General features: G+C 34.4%; 1 protein-coding gene across 5 annotated transcripts in view; it reads right to left on the bottom strand.

Annotated features, from left to right (window-relative positions):
* Positions 1–23,029, bottom strand: part of LOC123560719 (uncharacterized) — a 56,896-nt gene extending 33,867 nt beyond the window's left edge. For all 5 annotated transcript variants that reach the window (XM_053553122.1, XM_053553121.1, XM_053553120.1 and 2 more), the window contains exons 1-12: positions 22,861–23,029; positions 20,864–21,076; positions 12,151–12,216; positions 11,286–11,393; positions 10,278–10,397; positions 9,208–9,322; positions 8,461–8,611; positions 7,448–7,541; positions 6,927–7,041; positions 6,392–6,463; positions 6,022–6,157; positions 5,589–5,814 (exon numbers count right to left, since the gene is read on the bottom strand). In XM_053553122.1, coding sequence (XP_053409097.1) covers positions 5,589–5,814; positions 6,022–6,157; positions 6,392–6,463; positions 6,927–7,041; positions 7,448–7,541; positions 8,461–8,611; positions 9,208–9,322; positions 10,278–10,397; positions 11,286–11,393; positions 12,151–12,216; positions 20,864–20,971 — 1,311 coding nt within the window. In that variant the 5' untranslated portion in view covers positions 20,972–21,076; positions 22,861–23,029. The remainder of the gene's footprint in view (positions 1–5,588; positions 5,815–6,021; positions 6,158–6,391; positions 6,464–6,926; positions 7,042–7,447; positions 7,542–8,460; positions 8,612–9,207; positions 9,323–10,277; positions 10,398–11,285; positions 11,394–12,150; positions 12,217–20,863; positions 21,077–22,860) is intronic.
* Positions 23,030–25,841: the final 2,812 nt, after the last annotated feature.

Raw genomic sequence — 25,841 nt, 5'->3', positions numbered from 1 at the left:
TCGTACAGTTTACGTGAAAATTTTAAAACTCTTCACGAAAAAAAATCGCTATAGTGCCAACTACTGCATACGATAACAGATACGAAATGAACAGAATAATAAAGAGAGTTAAAAAAATACGTTGATTTTGTAACCCATATGAATGTTATACCTAGGGTGGTGGTTTGGAATTGAGGTTGATATAACACACTTCATTCCGTAGAGGGGACTATCTTTATGCAGTTCAGGGCACTATTTTGACACATTCTCGCGTTAACAAGATAATATTTTCACGAACACTTTCTCCTACTTTCAAGAAAGTTTATTCAATTTTTCGTGAAAAGTATTTTTTTTTTCGCGAAAGTTCATAAGATTTTCAAGAAAACTTTATGATTATCGTAATACTATGCAGAAATATGCCACCATAGGATGGCTTGTTGCAGCTCGATACTTCCTTCAACGTAGTATAATAGTTTGGCTTTGTCTGTCTTGTTGGCATTCCGTAGCATATTGCCAATGACACAGGAAATTCTATGTCTACATCAAGCGTGTTCAACAACTGATATCAAGAATAATCCAAATACATTTCCTTCAGCCCTTATCTGAGCAATTCTATTCTGCGAGATGGACACTTTCTTTGACTTTTTCTAAGTAGAGGCTGTTATTTCCAAATTCTACTTTAAACGGATACATGAATTTTTCTACATCTGTCATCACTTTTTACATCCGCATAATCGGCTCAGTTCTGCGCAGGTTCCACTTCTTTGTGTGGGATTTGACTTCTGAAGTCTTGTCTGCTTTCGGTTGTGTAGCTTCAACATATTTAGCTCGCAAGTGCTGTGTCAAGCAACACCTGTAGTATGAAGAATATTTTCTGCTAAAACTTATGATGCTTCCCTTTTCTTGGCATAAAGGTTGATAGTCTGTTCTATAGTAACTTTTACAGCATTCTGTGATGCTGGTACGGCTGATCTAGACACACTGAAGCCATGACCCCTCTAAAGCTTTCTTCACAAGGGTGGTTACTTCAATATTCATCATTAGGAAAAGATATGGGAGCGATGGACTAGTAGATAAGGTGTCGGCTCAATCCAGGAGTTGTGGGTTCGAGCCCCACTGGGGTCACAACAATGACTTTTCTAATGACACTAGAACTGGTTTTCCAGGAAGCGGACCCAAGAGTGATACCAATAGGCTTGATTTTAGCTTTAATCACAATCCAGCTAAAACAAGTGAATGAAGTATTGCCATGCAATACAAAGTCCCCTACTGGAAGGCACCTAATTTTTTCTACTGCAGTATAACATAATGAACTGATATCTGTCAATGATGTATAAACAATATTGTACTACATATACAATATCTGTTATAACAACACACTTGGATTAAAATGTGCGTATATAAAAACCCACAGTTGTTTTCATATTGAATTTTTTTGGCTGATTATAAAAATGTTATCATGTAAGTTATTTATAGTAACAACAAAGGGAAATTAATCTTTAAAAAAAAAAAAAAAAAAAAAAAAAAAAAAAAAAAAATAATAATATAAGTCCACAAGAAACTCTTTACCAGGTAGAGATAGGTCAAAATACACCTAAAAATTGGATGTAACATGCATGCTGTACCACAGAAAAGTGGTCTCGATTTTTCTCTACCGCCAGTAATAAAAAAGTTACAATAAAATCTATTTATAGTAACAACAAAGGGACGTAATTCTAAAAACAAGGGTGCCTCATGGTGGTGAACATTTGGTCCAAGTTACATCCAAATCCCTCCATGCATGAAGAAGAAATGTTCCGTACAAAGTCATTCTTGAATTTGACCTTTGACCTCTAAATATGACCTTGACCTTAGACCTAGGGACCTGGTTCTTGCGCATGACATGTTGTCTCATCCAGGGGAATATTTGTGCCAACTGATATCTAAATCCTGCTTTGCATGACAAAGTTATAGACCGGACAGGAAAAAAATCCTCTTGACCTTTGATCTCAAAGTGTGACCTTGACCTTTAAGCTAGGGTACTGGGTGTTGCGCATGACACGTCGTCTCATCATGGGAAACATTTGTGCCAAGTAATATTAAAATCCCTTCATGGATGGCAGAGTTATGGATGGGACAGGAAAAAAACTCTGTTGACCTTTGACCCCCAACTGTGACCTTGACCTTTGAGCTAGGGGTCCAGAATTTGCGCATGACACGTCGCCTCATCATGGGGAATACTTGTGCTAAGTAATATTAAAATCCCTTAATGAATGTCAGAGTTATGGACCGGACACGAAACAGACCCTGTTCATGCTGTGTTAACATTTGACTGCTAAGTGTGACCTTGACCTTTGAGCTAGGGGTCTGAAAGCTGTGCATGACACATCGTCTTATTATGAGGTACATTTGTGCCAAGTAATATTAAAATCCCTTCATAGATGGGAGAGTTATGGACCGGACAGGAAAATAGCCTTGTTGACATTTGACCTCCAATTGTGACCTTGACCTTTAAGCTAGGGGTCCAGGTTTTGCGCATGACATGTCATCTCCTCATGGGGAACATTTGTGCCAAGTAATATTAAAATCTCTTCATGGATGGGAGAGTTATGGACCGGACAGGAAAAAAGCCCTGTTGATCTTTGACCTCCAATTGTGACCTTGACCTTTGAGCTAGGGGTCCGGGATTTGCGCACGACACATCATCTCATCATGGGGAATATTTGTGCCAAGTAATACTAAAATCCCTTCAAGGATGGGAGAGTTGTGGACCGGACAGGAAAAAAGCCCTGTTGATCTTTGACCTCCTATTGTGACCTTGACCTTTGAGCTAGGGGTCTGGGTTTTGCGCATGACACGTCGTCTTATCATGGGGAACATTTGTGCCAAGTAATATTAAAATCCCTTCATGGATGACAGAGTTATGGACCGGACACGAAATTGCGGACGGACAGAATGACGGAATGACAGAATGACGGAAAGACGGAATGACGGAAAGACGGAATGACGGAAAAGAGCATTCCTATAGTCCCCAAAACTGGTTTTCAACCAGTAGGGGACTAATAAATTAGTATAAACTAGCGGATAAGCAGGTAAATACATTACATCGTTCAGATGATTTGACGCAAATTATAGTGGGTACAATTTTTGCCAGACTCCTATAATATGCAAATCCAGGTCGTTGACATTTGTGGCCTGTATTAATGCCAGTATATCATGAATTATATCAATAAAGTATGTACAGAAGTGTGTCCTTTTCCGTGATGTCTCTCTGACACTTTTGAAGTGATGATACTTTTGAAAGTACTCTTTGAACGCTGTTTGACATTCAACAGATTTTCAAGGCTTTAACTGTCAGCAAGTTCCTTTACTTGTTTACATAAACATCGGTTGAAGGTCAAATAATTATGGTTGAATATATGTGTCATCTGTAAATAAGTAGGTGTGAGAAGGTTTCTAACATTTTAACTAAGAATGATTATGTCCCTATGAAGCTATGTAGTTCCAATGAGTATCTATTTGTTTTTTATTTGTTTAAAACCTATTTCTTAAAGGTCCATTACTAAGGGAAAGTGAGTTGGCAATTTTTTTCATAGCCAGTGCATAGACGCCTGCAAGACATTAAATAATGAAGATTGGCAGGTCAAAATTTACAGAAGGTCTTTGGAACTCAAAGAAATGTATGTGTATTATGTTGAAATTTCAATGAATCGACAGAATGACCCCCCAGGTCTTTTTAACTTTCTTCATACTTCATAGAAAAATAATTGTACATATACTGCGATTTATTTCGAATTTCTACATACCAACTTTCATTTTCCAATAAAATGAAATAGTTTCTGTGCTTTTTAAAAGAAATCAAAATGTTCACTTTCCTTAGTATTGGACCTTTAAATGTATTACAATATATACATGTATGATTATGTTCTTGAACATTTATAATTGATTTGTACTGATTTTGGTAGCACATATTATTGTCACGTAAATTTCGCACAACTATTGAAATGAGATGGTGATTAACTGCAAATATCATTGACTTTTACATTTAAACACCTATAAGAAACACTATTCAGTCTGTACTTTCAAATATATTGAAGAATCATAAACATAAACATCTTGGTCATTGTGTTATTAGTACGGGTAAAATATCTATAATATTGGTAATAAAATCACTGTTACGTAAGTTACACCAATTTAGATCTTAGCGGGTATGTGAAAGAAATCTTGTTTTAAAGCACATTCAATTCAATTCATGGTTAAATAAGATTGTTAATAAACTACAGAATGCACTTTTCTTAATCATTGTATAACACTATTTCGTCGTCTTAAATGTTTTTAGGAAAAATATTAAATATCCCGTAAATTACAAAAGCCGTAACGTTCCTGTAGGAATAAAAAACATTCAGTATGTACTTTCCGAAAGTCATAAATGTTGAATATTCCTTAGGAAAGGCAGGGGGAAATGGTACCTCAAGGTCTAACATCTGTCTGAAGAAAATCTAATTACGAACTGTAATTATGCTTAATAGTTGTCCGAGCTATTAAGATGTTCTTTATAATCATTATTTTAATTTACATTTATTCAAAGAAGCAAACCCAAAAATGTCGAAAATTAAGGAAATATTTTATTTGTTTATTCTTAAATACTTGTTACAAATACATCAATTATTCAAACTGAATAGTATATAATCCATCATTCGTATGTCTACTTTGGATATATATTTTTTAGCTCACCTGAACTTGTATCTAAGTGTAGGCATATAACAGGATGATATCACACCAAAAGCTACCGTCGATACATTGCTATCACATATTATCTTACTCCAGGGTTGTATGCAATTCCAAAAATCACTATGAGAATTAATCCCCCTCCCCTCCCCCCCCCCCGCCCAGATGGTACCAATCAACCCTATGGCTCATCTACTACTATAATTGTGTCGGTGCGACGTTGAACCCAACAAAACAAATAAAATAAATTTCTTGCATACCATAGACGAGATTAACTAAAAAAAATGTTTTAATAACGTATGTATTTACTAATTTATTCAAAAATTACAGTACGTGAATTATACTACACCCGGGTTGTAAGACGAGTTTTCTTGCATGCCAGATAGGGTTTGTGTTTGCTTATGCTAAAAAAACTCGTCTTACACCACGGGGTGTAAGATGACTCAAGTGCTGTAATTTGTGAATCAATGAGTAAGTTAATACGCCCCTACAATAAAAAAGTGCTTAAAACAAATATAATCGTTTTATTTTATTTCTTCTCTTATATGTAGAATGCGCTGTACAAGAAATAGAATATGTAACTGGCAGAGCACCTGGTTCTCGGGTAACTGTTTTTCCTTTAACTCGACAGAGTATTGTTACTGCATAAACAGTTACCCTCGAGCCAGATATTTCAATCAGCACCTTCAATCAATCAATGAAAATCTTGTCTGTCATGCAAGTTAAAAGAGAGATCTAGCCTGAAATTTATAAATACAGATTTTAATTATTACCTGTATCGTCAAATAGGTATCACCAAACATTACCATTTCAAATTTAGATTTTCTTGTGACAATGCAGGAAAACGTGTATAATTGTGACACACACATACATAAAACATTTCTGTACGTCCAACTTCTTACCGTTTCAAACATAGCCAATAATTCGTCATTGTTTTTGAAATTTATTCCATCCAACTGAATTCCCTCCTCTTTGTATATTTCTAACTCCATCGTAAAGATCTTCCTATTCATGAAGCTCTGTAACTTTTCGTTGACCAGATTTATACATAGTTGTTCAAAGCTATTGTTCTGTAGTTTCTCAAACCCGGCAATATCTAATATCCCTATGTTCGCAGCTATACTTGATCTGAAAACAAAATCACAGAACGACGACATTGTTAAATGTCTTGAAAACAACTTGGATATATTTTCGTTAAAGTCTTATGCTTCGTCTTCTTAATTTTTCATTTCATGATATTCAAATTTGACAAACTGAAATATATGCAAGTTTTAAGCAAATGGCTAAAGAATAAATTCTAGGTGCTAACGAATATCAATATTAGGTTTAATGTACCCGAGTCTGTTTGGATGAAGATCCTGATTTATCATTCTGACCAACCAGCCAAATATTCTTTCATACAACATTTTAGCCAGTGCATCACGACCATCATTTGCTTGTTTCACTGTTTTATGTGTTGCAACATAATCGTCTGAAACATAGAATAGTATATTGCGTATATAAGTCACCACGTTATGTAACGAAAATAAACAATGACAACAAATGTAAATCAAAACAAAACTCATAAACTATTCATATGTTTAGGGATGATAAAGTAGAACAACAAAACACGAGAACATATGGTAATTAAACATATAGTTTTCACTCTTTGACTTTTACATTTAAACACTTATAACTGAACTTCAAAAAAATGCTTGTAGTTTACCTCGGACTTTACGCTTGCTGGTTATGAGCGCCTCGCCGAATGTGATTTCATCAAGGTTAAGTAGTATAGCCGCTGAAAATGACGTTTTAGTTAATTATTCATTACACTAAGACTGTGGGTAAAACAATTCAAAGTACGTGAAATATAAATGTGACCACTTTTACCGTAATAGTAATAATATATGACAGGAGGAATTAAGAAAGAATTCAAAAAAAAATGAGCATTACCAACTTCGTAGAAACATTGTAAAATTGATTTAAATAAAAACGTAAATCAAGATAACGTTACTGATTCTGAATTGATAGAGCTATTGAAATGAAATTAATTAGATCCCTCTACTGATTTCAACTAAACCTTATTTGTCTCTGTGATAATTTGAGAGTAATTCGTTATGTTATAACTTTCATTTTGTTTTGTAGCATAATGGAAATCTTAAATCGCATGGGGAATATGCAATAGAAATATTAACTGACCTATTTTTCCGTAAGATACATACAATGCCGATTGAAAAAGGTACCACCTTAAACATGTTTACCATGTGCAAATGTTGCTGCATCCACTATTTGAGAAGCTCCTCTGTTATCCTCATCAAATTCTATCTCAGAAATGAGAATTACCGCGGCAAGCATCGCTTGAAGTATTTCACTGTTCTGTTTAAGAGAAATGGAACAGAGATATATTTCCTTATTAGAATAAAACTAGAGGAAAAAAATATTGATAAACTTCGAAGAACAGCTTCACCTGCAAATCTCATTTCCGTTCAAAACCGGAAAACATCTGTGTTAATTTAGTTTATACTTATTTACTTTAGCCCGATTGTAATGAAAGCTTAAAGCTTATTTTAATCAGTACCGTTGTCATGCGAGGAGTGGCTGTAACCCCATGGAACCTACGACCTCCGAGTTAACTAACAAACAACCGTTCCCCTTGCCATATGTGTGAACATACCAATGTTGCTTTTTTATACTCGTTTATTTGAGTTTTTATAGTTTTCAGAATAACATGGATGGATTGCGTGTCAATAATGCAATAGACTACCAAAAATGCTATACTTACAACATTGATCTTTTGCAGAATGTCCATACTTTCATAATACATCTGTTTATATTTTTCAGTCTCACCGAGATTGATTGGGTCACTTTGCATAATCCTACAGAATTGAACAATTAACTGAATAAATACTTGTCTAGATTTCTTTCTTTATATATTTTATTACATGCGTTTCAAATATAACTGTCTATGCTCAATCAGATTTTGAATTCAAACGCATTAAGAAAAAAGCAACGCATCTGAGAATTGATTGTCTTCAATGTTGCAAAAAGTACTGCTTGTTAGAGCCTTTTATATATAAATCCAAAGAGATACCACGAAATTACGGGTCAAGATTGTTTTCTATGCATGATATCAAACTGACTGAAGTATTTGAGACACACAGTATGACATTTGAGCCGAACCTAAGAAAACCAACATAGTGCGTTTACGACTAGCATGAATCTAGACCAGTCAGCGCTACCGCGCAATCTGGTCAGGATCCACGTTGTTCGCAAACTGTTTTTTCTAATTGCAATAGACTTTGAAAGCGAACAGTATGGATCTTGACCAGACTGTGCGGATGCGTAAGCTGGTCTGGATCCATGCTGGTCGCAAATGCACTATATTGGTTTTCTCATGGTGTGGCACATTTATGCATTTTTATTGTCACAGTTTTCTATCATAAAGGTTAAACTTTGTCCATAGCAAGTGGACAGTATTGGAATTTAGCTGCCCACCTGGCCTTTGTTTCAGACCTAGGTTTAGTAGATTCTATCATGCTTTCCCTAAGAAAAAGTAGTTTAAAATATTTTCAGCTCTTATGTTCATGCCGTCTGCTTTTGCAATAAGTCTATAAAAGCATGCTACATATCACATCTTCAAGAAGAAGTCGTTTAAAGTTTCTTTACAATGTACAATTCTGGCCACTGAAGATGTTTGAGACAAGGTTTTATTGCAGAAGGGTGGGCGATGGACCATCTGTCTATACTAATAGCACGCCGCTGATCAAAGTTTAGGAGAGCTAAAAGGGTGATCACCTGTAACGGTCTGCGGGTTCGTTGAGAAATAAGTCATCAAGGGCCTCTTGATGGCATCCAGCAAACAATGCATAGAAAATGTGGAAGTTTCCTTCACCATCATTCTGATGAACAACACGTGATTTCTCCAACATATAGTCCCTAACCACCGCTGAAAATTAGTATTAAAAACGTTAATTAAGGTCCTAATTATAGTCTCGTACAAAAAGCTGATATAAAGTTGTGATACAAGTGATTTCTTTAAATACATAGCCCCCTCACCATCGCCAGTAAATAATATTTATAATTGCAATTTCTTGAAAGTACAGGTTTTGCAACCTTTGAACGATAAAAGCCAGATAATGTATAATTATTTATCAAACAGTGTCTGGACTCCGTATCAGAATAAATTGCGAAAAGCAAAATTGTTTAGTGCTACGAAAAACAGTTTTATATTTCACGCTCGTTAACTATTGAAATGAGAAACTGTTGCATTTTCATATGCTTTTGTCTTAAGGTAACCTGATCAGAGGGTCATTTTTACAGTATTTATTCACCTTTGGTTTTAATAAGAGCTGAACATAAACCTTTCGTAAGTTGTAAGTTTCTTATTCTTCAAAATGGTTCTTTCATTAATTACAGGCGGGCACAAATCACTCCTTTTGTAGGGCCTCAAGTACAAATTCTGAGCAATCTGATATTAAAATGTTTTCTTTCCTTTACAGCAAAAATGAAAAAAAAAAATATCAAAAGATAAACAGATTTTACCTCCAGCTAGCTCGCCACCGTCTTTAAAGCTTATCTCAAGATATTTAGCGTATCTGCTTGAGTTGTCATTCATAATTGTTTTAGCATTGCCGAAAGCTTCAAGCAGAGGGTTGATCTAAAAATAGTGTTAGTATGTGTTGTATTAATAAATATTTTAATTTCAAACTATAAATATTTATCAAAAGGCAGTGCAAGAATGAAATATATATGTCAATATTTTACGGTAATATTTTTTGGTAATAATGCATAGCCTACTCATTGAAACTTATTCTATAATAATGCGTATTTTATTGTCGAAACTCTAACATTTACGTTCTAAAATGAGAAGGTCACTCGTCTGGACGTATTCGGTTACCAGGTACAATTGTTGGACATCTTAAAAAGTCATGAAAGTAAATACAGTTCTAGATCATGAAACAAAATGTAAAACTATGAAATGTTCTACGTAAACCGCGCAAGCGCAAACGCAACATAATGAAATGTTCTGTACTAAATTAGCCACCTTAAAAAAGCTGTACATGCCGATGATATTTTGGGTATTTTTTGTGAATTTTATCAATGAAAATGGAAGTTTCAGCAGATTCCACTTTGTTCAAAAACGGTATAATTATTGTACAAACAGAACGCAATTTACAACATGTATTGCAAAAAAGATATTTTAGGAAGTGAAATTCGACAATATGTGAATGAAACGTGCAACACGAACATACATTTAACAATAAATTTCTAAGGTATTAAAATGAATAACACGCATACAATTTAACAAAAGTTGATCTGCAAAAACCATTGCTTGTATAATCAATGTATTTTTTCTTTATTTAGTTCTATCTGAACCATGCAGATTTGACTCTTGTTGTACAGTTTGTGTTCATTCATCTTAATAAATCTTCAGCCTTATTACAGTATACCTTTTAAGTTACTAGAATGATTCCCAAAAGGCTCATATTTTAAAGTTAAAATTCTTTACGTATACACGTAGCAATTAAGAACGAATACAGTAACTTGTTAATTCCCGCTGTGTTTTTCTTTTCGAGGTCTTAGTACCAATTCTAGCTGTCGTTAGGCCTTACCTTCACGATTTTCTCGTGTAGTTCCATATCTGCTTTCTGGCTCATATGGACCATATGTTTCACCATATGTTTGGTGCTCTCTGTTTTTCCGGCTCCACTTTCTCCAGACACAATAATGACCTAGAAAAATTTAGCCGTTACTTCTCTCTATTGAGAAATTTTGACAGAATTCAATTTCTTTGAGAATTCACCATTTACAAATAATTTCTCAATGACTACGGAGTTTGCAAGATTTGTTTTGGTGTTTGCTTAGACTAATGCACATACTGGCCGTGCCATGGGAAAACCAACATAGTGGGTATGCGACCAGCATGGATCCAGACCAGCCTGCGCATTCGCGCAGTCTGGTCAGGATCCATGCTGTTCGCTAATAGTTTCTCCAATTCCAATAGACTTTAAAAGCGAACAGCATGGAGCCTGACCAGACTGCGCGGATGCGCAGGCTGGTCTGGATTCATGCTGGTCGCATACCCACTATGTTGGCTTTCTCATGGCGCGGCTCAAATATACTTTTATTGTAAAGGTAATCATTCTATGTAGTATACTCTATTCACAATACAAAAGAAACAGTTGAATTAATTACGTTGCCATGTATCAGATAAAAGACTAATGATTAATATAGACAACAACAACAATACTAGCAAAATAAAGGACTGAATCTCATATATAGTGGAAGAAATATAAAAATATAAGATTAAAAATATAAGTACGAAATAGTGAACTATAACATGAATGTTAAAAACGAAAAATGTGTTCTCTTTAGCCAGATGCTGGTAAAAAAATATATCAGTGCGCAATAAAATGAAAATGCACAGAGTATTTGAATATATCAATACATTAATTCATGCATATACGAGAAAATATTTACAATAAAGAAATGCATAGGTTGCAAACAAAAACAGGTAATTATGGCATACAATCTTCTTTTTTTTTTTTTAATTTGAAACACAGCTACTTCGTAGACTATGTCATGTATACTTGCTTTATAAAACAACATTAAAAATAAACCTGATTTGCATCATTTTCACGCATGCGCCTGTAGGCTGTTGATGCAATTTGAAAAATATGCGGTTCCACTTCTGTCCCATATTTGTCAGCATGGTATTTGTCGTGGGTCTATAAAATGTGAATAAAATCTGGAATGTAGATCCCTCGGAAGCACCGAGAACAAGGCAAGTCATATTTGTAAGAAAAGATGAATGAAAACATTTTGTAACTTTGTAATTATTTATTTTTTCTTCTTATTTACACAAGAATTTCAAGGTTTCACCACCGATTCGTGCATTTAAAGATTCAGTCATACATCTGATTTTACTCCAACCTTTACCTTCCACTACTAGAAACAAAACTCTGCCTAGATATAAAGGTGGACCCTTTGTATGATTTTTTCTGATTATTTTATATCTTTCTACATGTAATATATATGCTATTAAAACATGTTTATACATTGTGCATTGCTTAGGGCAAGGCATAAATGGTGTAATACTTTCAAACACGAATTTTAAATGAAAGAAATTTAATAAACTTTCGAAGGACATGTTACACGAATAATATGATACTGTATTCAGGAAGTTTTGATTCTGTTAAAGATAAAATTGCTGATAGGTTTGCTTACTGCAGTCACGTTGTCAAAGTATCTAAATAACACAATTGCATATTCAAAATCCGAAGTAGTTGTATACCTGTAAAAACATTAGCCTATGCAAAATATGAAATACAGAGTCAAAATGTACAGCGTTAATTAATAACATCTCACATGGAAGACGGAGCGCAGATTTGTTTTCTTTAGAATCCAATATTAGTATCAATTACAATTCTCGAGTTATGTCTTTAACTAATTGTACGAGTAATATAGCAAAATTAAAGTACGTACCTTTTCGTCATAAATCTTGAGTTCCTTCCGTGGGTTAATGGCAATCAATATGTCACTGACGTTTGTCTGAAAGAAAACAGATGAGAGGACTGTATGTGCGCTCATATACGGGTACAATAACTAAACATTTCTGTCGTTGAATATATCAAAATAAGAAACGAAAGAGCTGACACAGCACGGTTCCAAAGTCACTATGGTGATTAAGGTTAGCTAAGTTGTTTTTCATATATGTAGGCATTGTAACTGAAAATACAAACTTCAAGTAGGAGCTATCTATATTAGATGTATGTGAAGTTAACTGCATCAAAATACAAGGACTGAAAAAAATATTAAAATATCATTTCCTGAAAAAGAGTTATTTGAGCTGAAAAAAAAATGATCCCGGATGAAATATTTGGAAAAAATGGAGACAACTCCGCAAAGACTTTATGATAGGCTTAGGTGACTATTGACCTAGAACCTCATGCAAACTACCCACTTTTTACCTCTAATCATGAAAAACGCATGCATACTTGCCACATGGATTAGCAACCTGAATACAAAACTATGTAAAGATAAATAATTGATTGCCCTGGGGAAAGTAGGGTATTTTTTGTGGTGAAATTTGTCAACAAACAGACGATTTTTTTTAAAAAGTCAAAACCCACAGAATTTCACAAAGTGAAATGTGTTGAATAGGCTACTGCTGGAAAGAGAACGATCTCAACTACCCATACATATGCGTCAAAGTATGGGATAAATATCTAGAAATATGAGAAAATCGAAGAAATCAATTTCTAGACTGTTAGATGCATAACTGTGTGATCATACATGGCATTTATCATAGATAGGTTACTTTTCCTTTGCACTGATATAACATGGACAGGATTAGGATTAAGAAACGGTGTTCACTCAATAATTTCACTATATAAACGGATTGTTTCCCTTGTATAAAGAAGGCTTAGGGTAAGTCTCTAATATATGGCGTTATCTTCCCCCATATTGACTTATTTATAGCCGCTACCAGATACCCACATGAGGGAGACTGATAGTAATTCTAGTGAGAGTATAGTGCAAGATACAGAAGACATTCCAGACCAAGAATTTGATTTTTCCTCGGTTCTTCAGCGTGCCAGATGAAAAGCACTTACGTTACTTACTGACCAAAAAGTGTTGTTAGCCCATAACAGTTTGAAATGGGCTATAATCTGACGTCTTTTGAAAGTCACTACTAGTATTAAACATTTAAATCAGTATGGAATTTGGACCGTAATCTTGACCACTTACTGTTCAGTTTACAGTTTATACTAATTTGTTTTAGGTCGATTGTGAAGCAAGTTCTACAACCCACATTAAAGACATACCTGGGAGTTGCCAATGCGCATCTTTTTGTGCATTCACTTTTATGTTACAAACAGTTGTTAAATTGTAAATGAGGAAAATTTAGCAGACACACTGAATTGATCACTTTATCAATAAATATTTATACACATATTAAACAATTCGATTGTAGCTAGATATGAGTTGCTTGATAGGTGATGTTTTATCAGATGAAATGGTGAAACAATTGAAAGCAGCGGACATTGTCTCTAGCATTTGAAATAATTCATTACTTGCAATAATTTTGATAGTTTAAAATATCTTTTCACTGAGATATTGTGAGATGGGAAGATTGAAAGTGTTTCAAAGAGTAAAACATCGCATCATTAACAAAAATATGTGCAGAAATATCAAAAATTTCAAAAATTCAAAATGTAGGTAATTAAATGTTATATATTTTGGAAACAAGCAAGGCGAGCTATAGGGTTTTTAACATTTTCTAGTGTCAAATATGTTGAGGTATAATTATATAGAAGAAAAATGTACGTTTCTCCGCGCTGGGATTATTTTTTATTTATACACTTAAATTTTATCTGGACTAACTGATACAGATATGGTTATTCCAGATTTTACATATAGACCACGTGCGGCTGAAATTATAACTTTTTTTTAAAATAACGTTCAGATGTTATCGAATATCTTGGAATATTATTACTTGGCTATTCTATTTTCAAGTATGATATATAGTTTTATGATATTTGGTAACTTACATTTACATTTTGTTTCGCCTTTTTTTATTAAATGACATGCCAAATACAAGTGTTCAAAAATAGTCGAAGTACAATAGTTAGCACGGCAACCGATACTAATAAAGGTTGTTTTTATTTTATTATATCTTAAAGCGCATACAAGCTGGAGTTTAGAAAATTCTCTGCGCTACAACTTATTCCCTGACACGTCTTTAATCACTCTCGACACATCATTCCTGATAGAACTCACCGCCACGTGGGTATGATAGAAGAGAAACCTGTTTCTCTTTTAAATCTGAGCGCTAAGCAAGGGAGCTACCGGTACCATTTTTCACGTTTTTGGTATGTTGTTACAGAGGAACTGTTTTTCTATTAGGTATACGTATTGAGGGTAACTATATTCATCCTATTTTGTCATACAGAAAGCAAGAGAGGTACTTTTGAATACTGTCTGGATCTATTATAAAAATTCGAATAACTTTTTAGCTTCATGTGGTCTTTATCATTATAAAGAGTCATAATTATCTTTCACTCGGAGTTTATTGATAGTGTTACATGTTTTCCTAAATTTACGGAAGGACAATAGAAATATTTATATCGGCTGTAAGACGGACGAATAGGGTGCAAAAGATTGTCTGTATGGACATTGTCAGTTTTGCTCAGAATAGCTTGATATAGTCATTCGATTGATGTCGGACACATATGTTTAATAAGGACATGAAGAAAAATATATATCATGAACTGATGAATTATGAGATGCGACTAATTGTTTATTTACTATGTCTATATACCGTTTCGTTAATGATTAAGTTTTTACGTAAATATTACACATAACCTTATGTTAACGACATTTCCTGAGAGTAAATAGCTTAGCTCCACGGCCAAAAGCTTTCTTCTCCACAAGAATTATTTATCTTTATTAACCGCTCAAAGCTCTATACAACAGGCAAACTTCAGTTTTCCCATCAGTTGTACCGTTCTATAGTATTTGAACTGGAATCATTTCATTTTAAAATTATTGTACAAAACGTCATTTTCATTTTTAACCGCTTTATTATGATACATTAATTTTGTCAAAAAAAAAAGATAAATTTTATTCTTCTAACACACCATGCGACCAGGGTTGATATGCGATAGGTTAGGAAAATATCATTTTACTATTTACGTGCATTAATGTTTTGAAGCGTACATAAATATGAAAACACATGACATGTCTTATATGTAAGTAAAGTGTGTATATTTCGTTAAAATATCATCGTTATACTAGTAAGTCAATAAATTGAATACATTCTTACGTGACTTTGCAAGTCAGAATCCCATAGTCCATTTTATGTTGCAGCTGTAGATTAATGACACATTTATATATTAAGTCTGAGACATATTCAAATCAAAACTAAACAGCTTATACATTGAATAACATATAACTTCTCGTTAATTTTTATTTTGCGAAATCCTAGATACTCTTGTTAAGAAAATCAGACAGGCCCAGTAGCTAGGCGTTAGATCATCCGACACAAGATCCGAAATCGGCGGGTTCAAATCCCAATACATGATGTACAGTAACTATTATTTTTTTCATTTGTTACTTAAATTTCTTAAGACTCTTTATCAAATCTGTCTTTTTTGTTAAATATCAATGTCATATCAATGATACTTTGTCTTATTTTTCATCATTTTAATTCCAAATATCCTTTGCGTTGTTATTTATTTTCTATTTGAATGTTTATTAAGTCAAAATATCTGTAAAAATCCTTAACTCTTTAACTGAATGAAATGATAATCCGCCTGTTATTTAGGGAGAGAAACTATACAAGTTTTCTCGCGTTCTAATTCCTTTCGTAGTGTTGTTTGTGTATAATACATGTAAAAGTTTGATTTGATGTTATTTTCGAAATAAATATGTTTAACTAATGAGTGCAGTATCGTTTCGCGCGGCTTTCGGGCTTTAAATGAGTTTATAAAAAAATGTCCTTGATTTACGAGACATAGCGGTACATGTTGAGTTTCTATTCCTCTTATCGCGGTTAGGAACCATCTGGTGTCATATTCATCAACGATCTAGCTCGAATTTTTGTTTGTCCTGGTTTTATATAGGAAAAAAGGCAATGATTATCATGACAATCTGTAGAATCAAGGGTCCTCTTAAATCTATGAACGATCTTTAGCAGTATTGACGCAATGTGTACAAAGCCATATGGTAGGAGAATTTTGGTCTTATCCTTTATTTCATACTTAAAACATCGATGAATACAGGCCCTGGTTAAGACGTCATATCTGTCGCTATGTATCCTACATCTTTAAAATTGTAAAAATGTTATGCACATTTTTTCTTCTTAAATTTAAAATGGTTCCGTTAGTCTCCCGAAAAGCCAGATATATGTTCATAGGACACTAGCTGGTACCCATATTTCCATCACATTACTGCGTGGTAATACGTTATTTGTTGACACTGCATGACTAAGTAAACCTTCATGTCACCTTAAGTTGATGTGTATTTTAACGATTCTGTTGTGGAGGGAAGGAGGAGTGGGGGCGTCTACTACAAACTAAAATAAAGAAATACAAGCTGAAATAAAGTAAAAGAGATTTTTGGTGGTAGGATGGGAAGGGATGGGGTAAATCCCACATAAAACCCAAGATTCACAACTTCACGTGCTGAGCAATATTCCTATAAATATAAAGCAAATGATTTTTAAAGGGATTGGCCTCCAGATCGTCCGACAACAAAAGATATATATTTTTTTCAGAAAAAATGGTATATTTCTTAAGAATGCTTTGAAACTTAAGTACTAATAGACTATATGTTAGAAAAACACACGAGAACTTGTTGTTTTAACGACCTGGGCCCAGTTGTTCGAAACTTTAACAGGTGATTAAGCTAACGGTCGATTAACTTTTAGGGTTATATTTCAACAATTTAGAAGACTTGATAAAACATATGTAAGAGTTAAATATTATGAACACTGAAAAGTCTTTAACGTAGAATTAAAACATTAAACTAATGTTTCCCACCAAGACTTTTCTTTTGAATCAAAAGTTAACCGCCGGTTAGATTAACAGCCGGTTAAAGTTTCGAACAACTGGGCCCAGAAAACTTCTTTATTGCCGCGGTGGCCCGGGTTCGATTCGCAACGCAGTAATCTTTTTTTCTGGATTAGGCATTTTTAAATTGTTTATAAACAAAATCTTTTACACCATTTATGTATGACTTAGTTAAACAGGAAGTGTTGAACAATAGTAAAATAATGTCGTCACGGAAAGCCGATCGTACATTCTTAGAGTAAACAATCCTAACCCGCAATAAGAGGATAAAGAGACTCAACATTTACCCGCTATGTCTCGATAATCAAGGACTTTTTTTTGAAAATTAATTTTAAGTCTGAAAGCTGCACAAAACGATACTACACTCGTTGGGATCTGAATCCGCCATTGTCGGAATTTGAGTCAGACGATCTAACGCTTCGAGGACACAAAACTGGAATAAAAATTCTACAAAAATGGCTCGTTATATATTGATATAATCACTTGTATCATATATAAGTATTAAGGACTGTTTGGTTGTATTGTATTTGTTTAAATGGTTTATGCACAGACTATCAAACCATAAAATTGAATACAACTGTACTTTGAAATTAACATTTGTAAATCTTTTCCAAGACCCGCTGTGCATGACATTTGCAAAATATTATGAATATATAATTTAGAGGTTTAACGTGGGCGTTTTCATTGATTATATTGAGCATTTCATTCTCAAAAATACGTTAACATTTGAATTTGACAAATCTATGTGCGGTCATAAAAACGGCTGCTTTAAAGGAAAGTTTTACAGCAAATAATAAAAAATAACTATGGCTTGGCCATTGAGCTAATTTCAGTTATATTTCTTTATCTAATACAAGGCAATACCTTAAATGAACTTGCTCCCAGATCGTACGTCAACAACAACAAAAACAACAAGAAATATTTAGGTATCAGGAAATTAATGCTATATCTTTTAAGATAAAATCCTATAAGTTATGGAAACGCATAAGAATTAGTTGTATTTTACTAATAATTTAGAATTTACTCGAGGTAGCATAAAAGATTTTACTGCCGCGGTTAGACCGGGTTCGATTCCCGACGCGGACATCTTTTATTTTCTTGATTTGGCATATTTAAAGGTATCTTAGATCCAAATTTCATATCTAATAACATGAAGAATTACTTAAAATATAAAAAGAGTTATGGGGGGAAATGACGTTTTCAAGGGCAGATAACTCTTTTTCGAATCCGGTGACCTATGATTTTTATTGCAATTTTTTGTTTCTTAGATGATTGTCCTTCAATATCCAAAGTTTAAAGAAATTCTGTTGTAGGGAAAATTTTCGCCCATCTCATATAGAGGGAATTCTAGCGTACGCCTTTAATTTCTCATTTATATCCAAATAGCATGTTTAAGACTAAATTTTAAGTTAGTGACTATTTTAAAGTGATTATTCGGTACTGATGGTCTGTCTCATTTGGAATTTAAGCTTGAAATTTTAATAAAACTGATATTAGAATTTCAAACTCAAGCTCAGCTGAGATCGAAAAATGTTTTGTGAACACGGGACCTTGATGTCACTGCCACGATAGGCTATATTTTACTGGCGCTCAGTTATGTTCTTTGAATGTGGTCTTTCCTGTTTGAATTTTGTCCTTGCCTTTTTTAACATAGTTCTAGTGAAACATTTACTTTCTGAAATGCTGTGATTTCTATGTAACTAATATATTTTTATTACTCACAGAATCACAATAAAATTTACAAATTTATATTGAATTATTTAAATTTCGATTATAGTCAACACATATGTAGGTTTGAAAAAATATAACAAATGTGATAATAATGGATCAAATGAGACTGAAACTGATTAATTTGATTAAACACCTACTTCTATACAATAACATATTCAATGGCGTCGTACATTTAATTTAGCAAACCTTAAAGATATAAATGATGAAATGTAAAAAACTAACAAAAACTTCTAACGCTAAATGCTTGGAACAACATAACGACATTCAGAACTGATCTTAAACCTTGTCTGCTATGAACATATTTTGTAAGCAATTTTGTTACAGAAAAAGTTATGTATAAGTTGTCTAAGTTTACATATTAATTTAAAAAGGACAATGAAATATTTTATTTGCATATCTTACAAAAAATTTAAAACCGGAACAGCGTGAAAGAAAAAAACATGAAATATGATTTGAATATATAGTTGTATACAGTTTAGCATAGAACCCGGTGGTTATTTGGCTTCAATCTCCTAAGGTAGGTAAATTTGAAGTTATAACTGAGCCGCACCATGAGAAAACCAACATAGTGCGCTTGCGACCAGCATAGATCTAGACCAGCCTGCGCATCCGCGCAGTCTTGTCAGGATTCATGCTGTTCGCTTTCAAAGCCGGTCGCAATTAGAGAAACCGTTAGCGAACAACTTAGATCCTGACGAGACTGCGCGAATGTGCAGGCTTGTCTGGATCCATGCTGGTCGCAAATGCACTATGCTGATTTATTCATGGTGTGGCTCATATATCCATTTTCAGTGCCAAATCGTGTCAGAGATTCAGGAAGTTCTCAAGATTAAACATTGATCTAATGTTGTAATAGTTTGTTTAAACGCTTGTATGATCGGTTTTAAGGTAGTATAAAATGCAGTTTAATATACCAAACCAATTGTCGGGTATTGGAAAACTACCAGAAATCTAAATACCGACAATGTCATTGTTATATAAAGCGCGTGATCGGCGTTCCTTGACGACATTATTTTACTATTGTTCAACACTTCCTGATCTGATCACGTTTTTCAAGCATGTTCAACAATAATTTTTTCCTTAAATACTACATCATTAATTATGCACAATAACAGACAATTTTCATTATTGCAACTGTTTTAAATGCCTTGAAAGACAGGTAGTGATGAATTTAAATCACACCCATTTCTTCTTCAAAACTGGTTAACAAAAAAAAAAAAAACAAAAAAAAAACGAATCAAGTAAATTAAAAACATTTTTATGCTTCTTGAGATTTATATGAAATTTGAAACGAAAGTTAATCATACAACAAACAAGTGGCTTGTTTATTTAATATAGCTAATGATCGGACATAATGGTCAGTTTAAACAGTTTAAGTACAGATGTATTTATAATAATGAAAGTCAGTTTGCTTATGTTAAACAGTGCAGTAGTAGATTATATCAAATATAAGTCTAGCCTACACACATATTTTGAATTAATGCAACTAAAATTAGGGATGGTCATTTCTCTCCTCTTCTAGGTATTCTATTGATAAACATCAGGCTAGGATTTCCGTATTCATAACACTTCCGATCCTGGTGTATTTACAATAACGGCATTTTATAAATCCTTGTCAAAGGCCATTGGACATGAGGAAGTTCATCAAAATGTTCTGCTCTGTTTTGGTTAACGCCAGGTATTGGAAGCGTGTTAATGTTCGACCTGCAAATTATTTTGAAACGTTCTTTTTGCCTTCCAATTACTGTTTTCACGCGTAACAGATGCTGAAGGCGCATCGCTATATATAACGGCGTGAGATATTACGATGAACAGTTGCTTGGACACTGGTCTAATGCTTTCCCTGTGTGTTTACAATAACAGGCATATAGACTAGTAGAGCAATTACTTACGTAAATCAGATCTCTTTCATATCTCGCCCTCAAACATTTCTGGATGCTGTTGATGGACAGATCGTCCATGCGAGCCAGGTCATCCTGTAGAAATTGTGTCATCTCCATCCCGATTGGTCACGTCATCGTATTTATGCGTCTTTGGACATTTGAATATAACGGACAATCTAAATGGCTACTTCATACCATGATTTTACTGCGTTTTTTTTCCAGCTGAAAAAAAAACACATTTCAACACAATGTCAAGATTTGACCGATTATGCAGATGCATGTGCGTACATATGTCCAAATATGTTCTGAAAGAATAGTGAAATGCATCAGAACAGAGGGAGGGAGGGAGGGGGGGGGGGTGGGGAACTGAAACTTTTGTGAACGCTTGCGCCAGATTTTGTTTTATAAATATTTCCAGCTCTATTTCATTGTGTTTTCGACTTTGTTGTTTGACAATATTAAACAAATAACTTCGTCTTTTTTTCTTTTAACTGCAATATACTGATATTCGACACCGATAAGCCAAGCAGGCAGACGACCATTTGAGCGGCACTATGAGAAAACCAATATAGTGCGTTTGCGAGCAGCATGGATCCAGACTAACCTGCGCGCAGTCTGGTCAGGATCCATGTTGTTCGCTAACGGTTTCTCCAATTGCAATAGGCTTCGAAAGCGAACAGCACGGATCCTGACCAGACTTCGCGGATGCGCAGACTTATCTGGATCCATGCAGGTCGCAAACGCACTTTGTTGGTTTTCTCATGGTGCGGCACATTTCATTATTAAACGCCTGGCGGCGAATCGGATGTATGGAGAAGGAATTAGGAATGTACTGTAACACGATTAGCCAAAAATATTCAGTTTGACGTTATTCCTCCTTGTTCGAATGTTGGCAGTTACTTGCGGAGAACAGCCAAATCCTGTTACATAATGAAGAAATACTGATACTGGTATCTGACGCTGTTAACTGGTGGAAATGGTGTTAGATACCAGCCAATCCCCTCCCCAACATCCACCCCTTGAAAGAAAATTCACTTATACTCCTAATCTCACTGCCACTACCTTGTCTGTACCTAATACAGGACAATTTCCTGGGCCTTAAATTTTCATCTTATCTGAAAAAAGCTGTACAAAAGAAAGAAACGAACTATACTTGGTATTGTGTTTCACTGACTTTACAAAATATTTTGAACTTAAAAACCATTTATACACATGATAATACAAAAAATATCGTATAAAAGTATCATATTACAAGACATTTTTGAAACTCATTGGCCCGTGTCAGTTCTATTCAGAATAATCTTTACGTTGGTATTGTATACGGCAACCTAATTACCCATGTTTTAAAAAATATCTAAAATTGTATAAGTGTAAAAAGTCGTAATGTTCGCAGTCATGTTATTGCTTGTATATAGACTATGAAATGAATAATCAATGTAATTTCACACAAAGGAATCGTTAGAGGGTGAGTGGGGAATGGATCTTACTATGTATGTCTGTCCTTAAGAAATATCAGAGGAAACAAAAACCAGTATTATTCATTTAAATTGAATAAGTGCATAATGGTTTTCTTTTGTTAAACAATTCAATAGCTGTTGGAAACATATCTCCGTGCGTCAATTACTTTCAAATGAAATGTCGCGAATTCCACCACATTGTCGATTTATCACAAAACGACTTGTGTGAAACATTTGAGTCCTAAGTGGAAGTTGTCGGTTACTTGCGGGGACCAAGTATCCAAGTATCCAGGAACAATGATTAGCTGACATCTGCATATCAAAACGGCTTTAAACCAAGTAAAACAAGCACTCATACAGTAAAACTAATTTAACAAAATACTGATCATTACACTCGCTTCCTCACCAAAATGGCTTAATGAAATGCATGCGGCTTTCCCTAAAATTAACATTTTTTGACATTATTAAATTTCTGGTTGTGTTGTTAATTTCAAAGCGCGTAGGTTTATTCAAAAATACGCATTTAAGTTGAATAATTATTTAACTTACCTTCTCCAGTTAAATGTTAAAGGCGTTCCTAATGAAATATAGCTGATTCAGGTAAGAAACAACTTTTATATTAACTTCCAAAACTGCGCTTAAAAGCGAAACTACCAGAACGGAACAGGAGAAGTAAGGTATATGCCTACAAGTGTCGTTTAGGTATACGTGAGCTAACCGAAGACATAAATGGGGTAGATCTTCTCAATATGTAACGCTTCATGGAGCCCATTCAGTGTAGTAGGAGGAAGTTAAAATCATTGGGTGACATTCAGCAGGGTATTTTGTGCGCAGCAGATTTACGTATCAAATGTCTAATATCAAAATCCGGTAGAAGTGTACTGACAAAGTATTATTGTATTACAGAAATCTTCGTTTGAAAAATGAAAAAGGTTATGAATTGAAACCCGTTTGATATAGTAATAAACAGATATTAATACGCTCTAATTTTCTGTTCTCTAATAAAAGAGTATCGACTGTACTTTTTCGATATTCAGCAGTCAGTAGTAAACTGTTATAATATCAACACATTTAAGACATGGCTCTTAAATTTTTTTCGACTTTATATTGTCAATCACAAAATTACAAATGTTTTAATAATTCATTTTTATCACATAGCTATTTTCACTATACAGAGACACTTGAAAGGTATGTCTTTCCACAACAAATACATGAATAGTTACACAGTATAGCGGATAACTATTGTCCAATCGTAGCTGCATTACGGAACATGCAGAACCAGTTTTTGTACAGCAAAGGGTGTGGTTTCATGCTATATAAATAGAAATAATAAGGTGAGTTTCAAGTTACAGCGGAACAAATGGTCCAGTGATAACACTGTCTGATTACGAAACCAGCTGGCATACAAAGTAGTACTTGCCCGACCGCTTAGCTCAATAGAGAAAACGCAGATCTACGGATCGCGAGCGGGTGGGGCTAATGTTCTCCGTGACGGTTTGATAAATCACCATTCGTCCCCCACATCTGATTCATGTTTAGAAGTTGGAATCACTTGTGAAGAACACGTTTGCACTGGTACAGAATAAAGGTACACTGGTTAGGTTCATTGTTCATTATGTAATTGAAGTACTATTGAAAGACGGTGCTAAACAAAAGAAAAGACAGAACAAAAAGAAAGTAAAAAAGAAAGAAAAATAAAACAAGTACTCAGTTCTAGTAAGATCTTATAAGTAATCTAACGGCGGGCAGTTAGCCTAACCAGTGTTCCTGGATTCTGTACCAGTACAAACCTGTTCTCCGCAAGTAACCGCCAACTTCCCCACATGAATCAGAGGTGGAGGACTAATGATTTCAGACACAATGTCGTCTATCAAATAGTCACGGAGAACATACGCCCAGTCGGAGGATCGAACTCACGACCCCGCGATCCGTAGACTGTCGTGCTTCGCCATCGCACTGTCGCACGTCATCATCGTAGTGTCACCATCGTACTGTCGCGCTTCGCCATCGTGCTGTCGTGTTGTCACCATCGTACTATCGCTCTTCGCCATCGTACCGCCGTACCTTCGCGCTTCGCGTTCAGTGAGAGCTGGCGCTGGCCCTAACGGAACACCGTAGTATCCTTTAAAGAACTGGACTATGCCGTGAATAAAACTAAAACATATCGGTGTTCAATTTTGTTTTGTGATATTGGATTGACTACATAGAGCATACATTTATTTTATTGTTTTAAAGAATACATGGCTATGTAACATATACTATTTGAAAGTTTTTAGGATATTTGTTATAAAAGTTTTTTTTATAAAATCGTCCTACGACGGTCAAAAATGGAGTTCTGAACAACCGCAAAAATGGGAAATGGGAAACTTTATGATGCAACGATATGATGCAAAGGCAATTACCAGTTACGTAATACCTAAATCAACTAATATCTTGAATGCATACTTTTAAAGAAACGAAATTTCATCTCAAAGCTCTTTTTCGACGTGGCCGCATTAAACTCGTTTTCATGACCTACAATGTCCGATGCAATGTGACTAAGTTGGCAAATCAGATTACTTGAAAACATTTATGCATTGGATGAAATGCAAATTTGTTTAGTCTGTGTCTTTAACAACGCTGAATGAAATGACAAGCCTTTATCACGAATGACACTGTTTACAAGTCGGCCAGTATATTTAGCAAGTATATTGGTATGTTTAACAAATACAATATTATAGGGTTATTATAATACATGTACGAGTGAATTTTGTCAGGTCGGATAACACGAGGCACACAAGCCTTTTTATACCTCCACATTTTTGTTGTTGTTGCTTTTTTGTCGTTTTGTTATCCTGTTTAACAGTTTATCGGTAAGATAAAATATGGGTTTTTTTCTGCCTGACCGTAATTACTTGTAAAATACAGACCGTGATTTTGACAGAGTTTATATAGGTGTATAATAAAATAACATATCCCATTTATAGATTTACAGACAGAGCTGTTTACGGTCTTATAACTAGTATATATTGCATGTTACATTAAAAGGTGTGTTTATTTTAGGCACAAATAGATCTAAGTATCTGTTATTGTGGACTCGTTCGTACAGCGCTTTCAAAAAATCAAACGATTTACATTGTAGGTGCATCTCGTGGTTACGAGAGACATGTAAATTTAAAGAGAGTGTTGGCAGTTTGAACTTGCGTCCCATGTCACAGATTTATCACATTCAGCACAGATTTATCACATTCAGCATCATTTGATAATCTAAAAATTGAAAATTAAAATGAAACTTTAAATATGAGATATGGCGTCAAATAACATGCGGTTTTTGCTAGTAACTGTATATAACACCAGGTAAATTAGGCTGGAGAGCCGCCGGACAGATTGTGGTTTAGGTCTATAGGCATAAGGGTACGTGAAGGGTGTTGCCCATTTTATTACCTCTTATAAACAAACTCAATCAAACCGAGTCTGTTATTATTTCAAGCTATCAAAAGATATTCTTGTTAATTTTATAAACTATTACAATTTCAGTCTTTAAGTACCGT

This window comes from Mercenaria mercenaria, chromosome 10 (genome assembly GCF_021730395.1).
Source record: "Mercenaria mercenaria strain notata chromosome 10, MADL_Memer_1, whole genome shotgun sequence".
Taxonomy (NCBI): Eukaryota; Metazoa; Mollusca; class Bivalvia; order Venerida; family Veneridae; genus Mercenaria; species Mercenaria mercenaria.
This window is presented reverse-complemented; position numbering and strand designations above follow the sequence as displayed.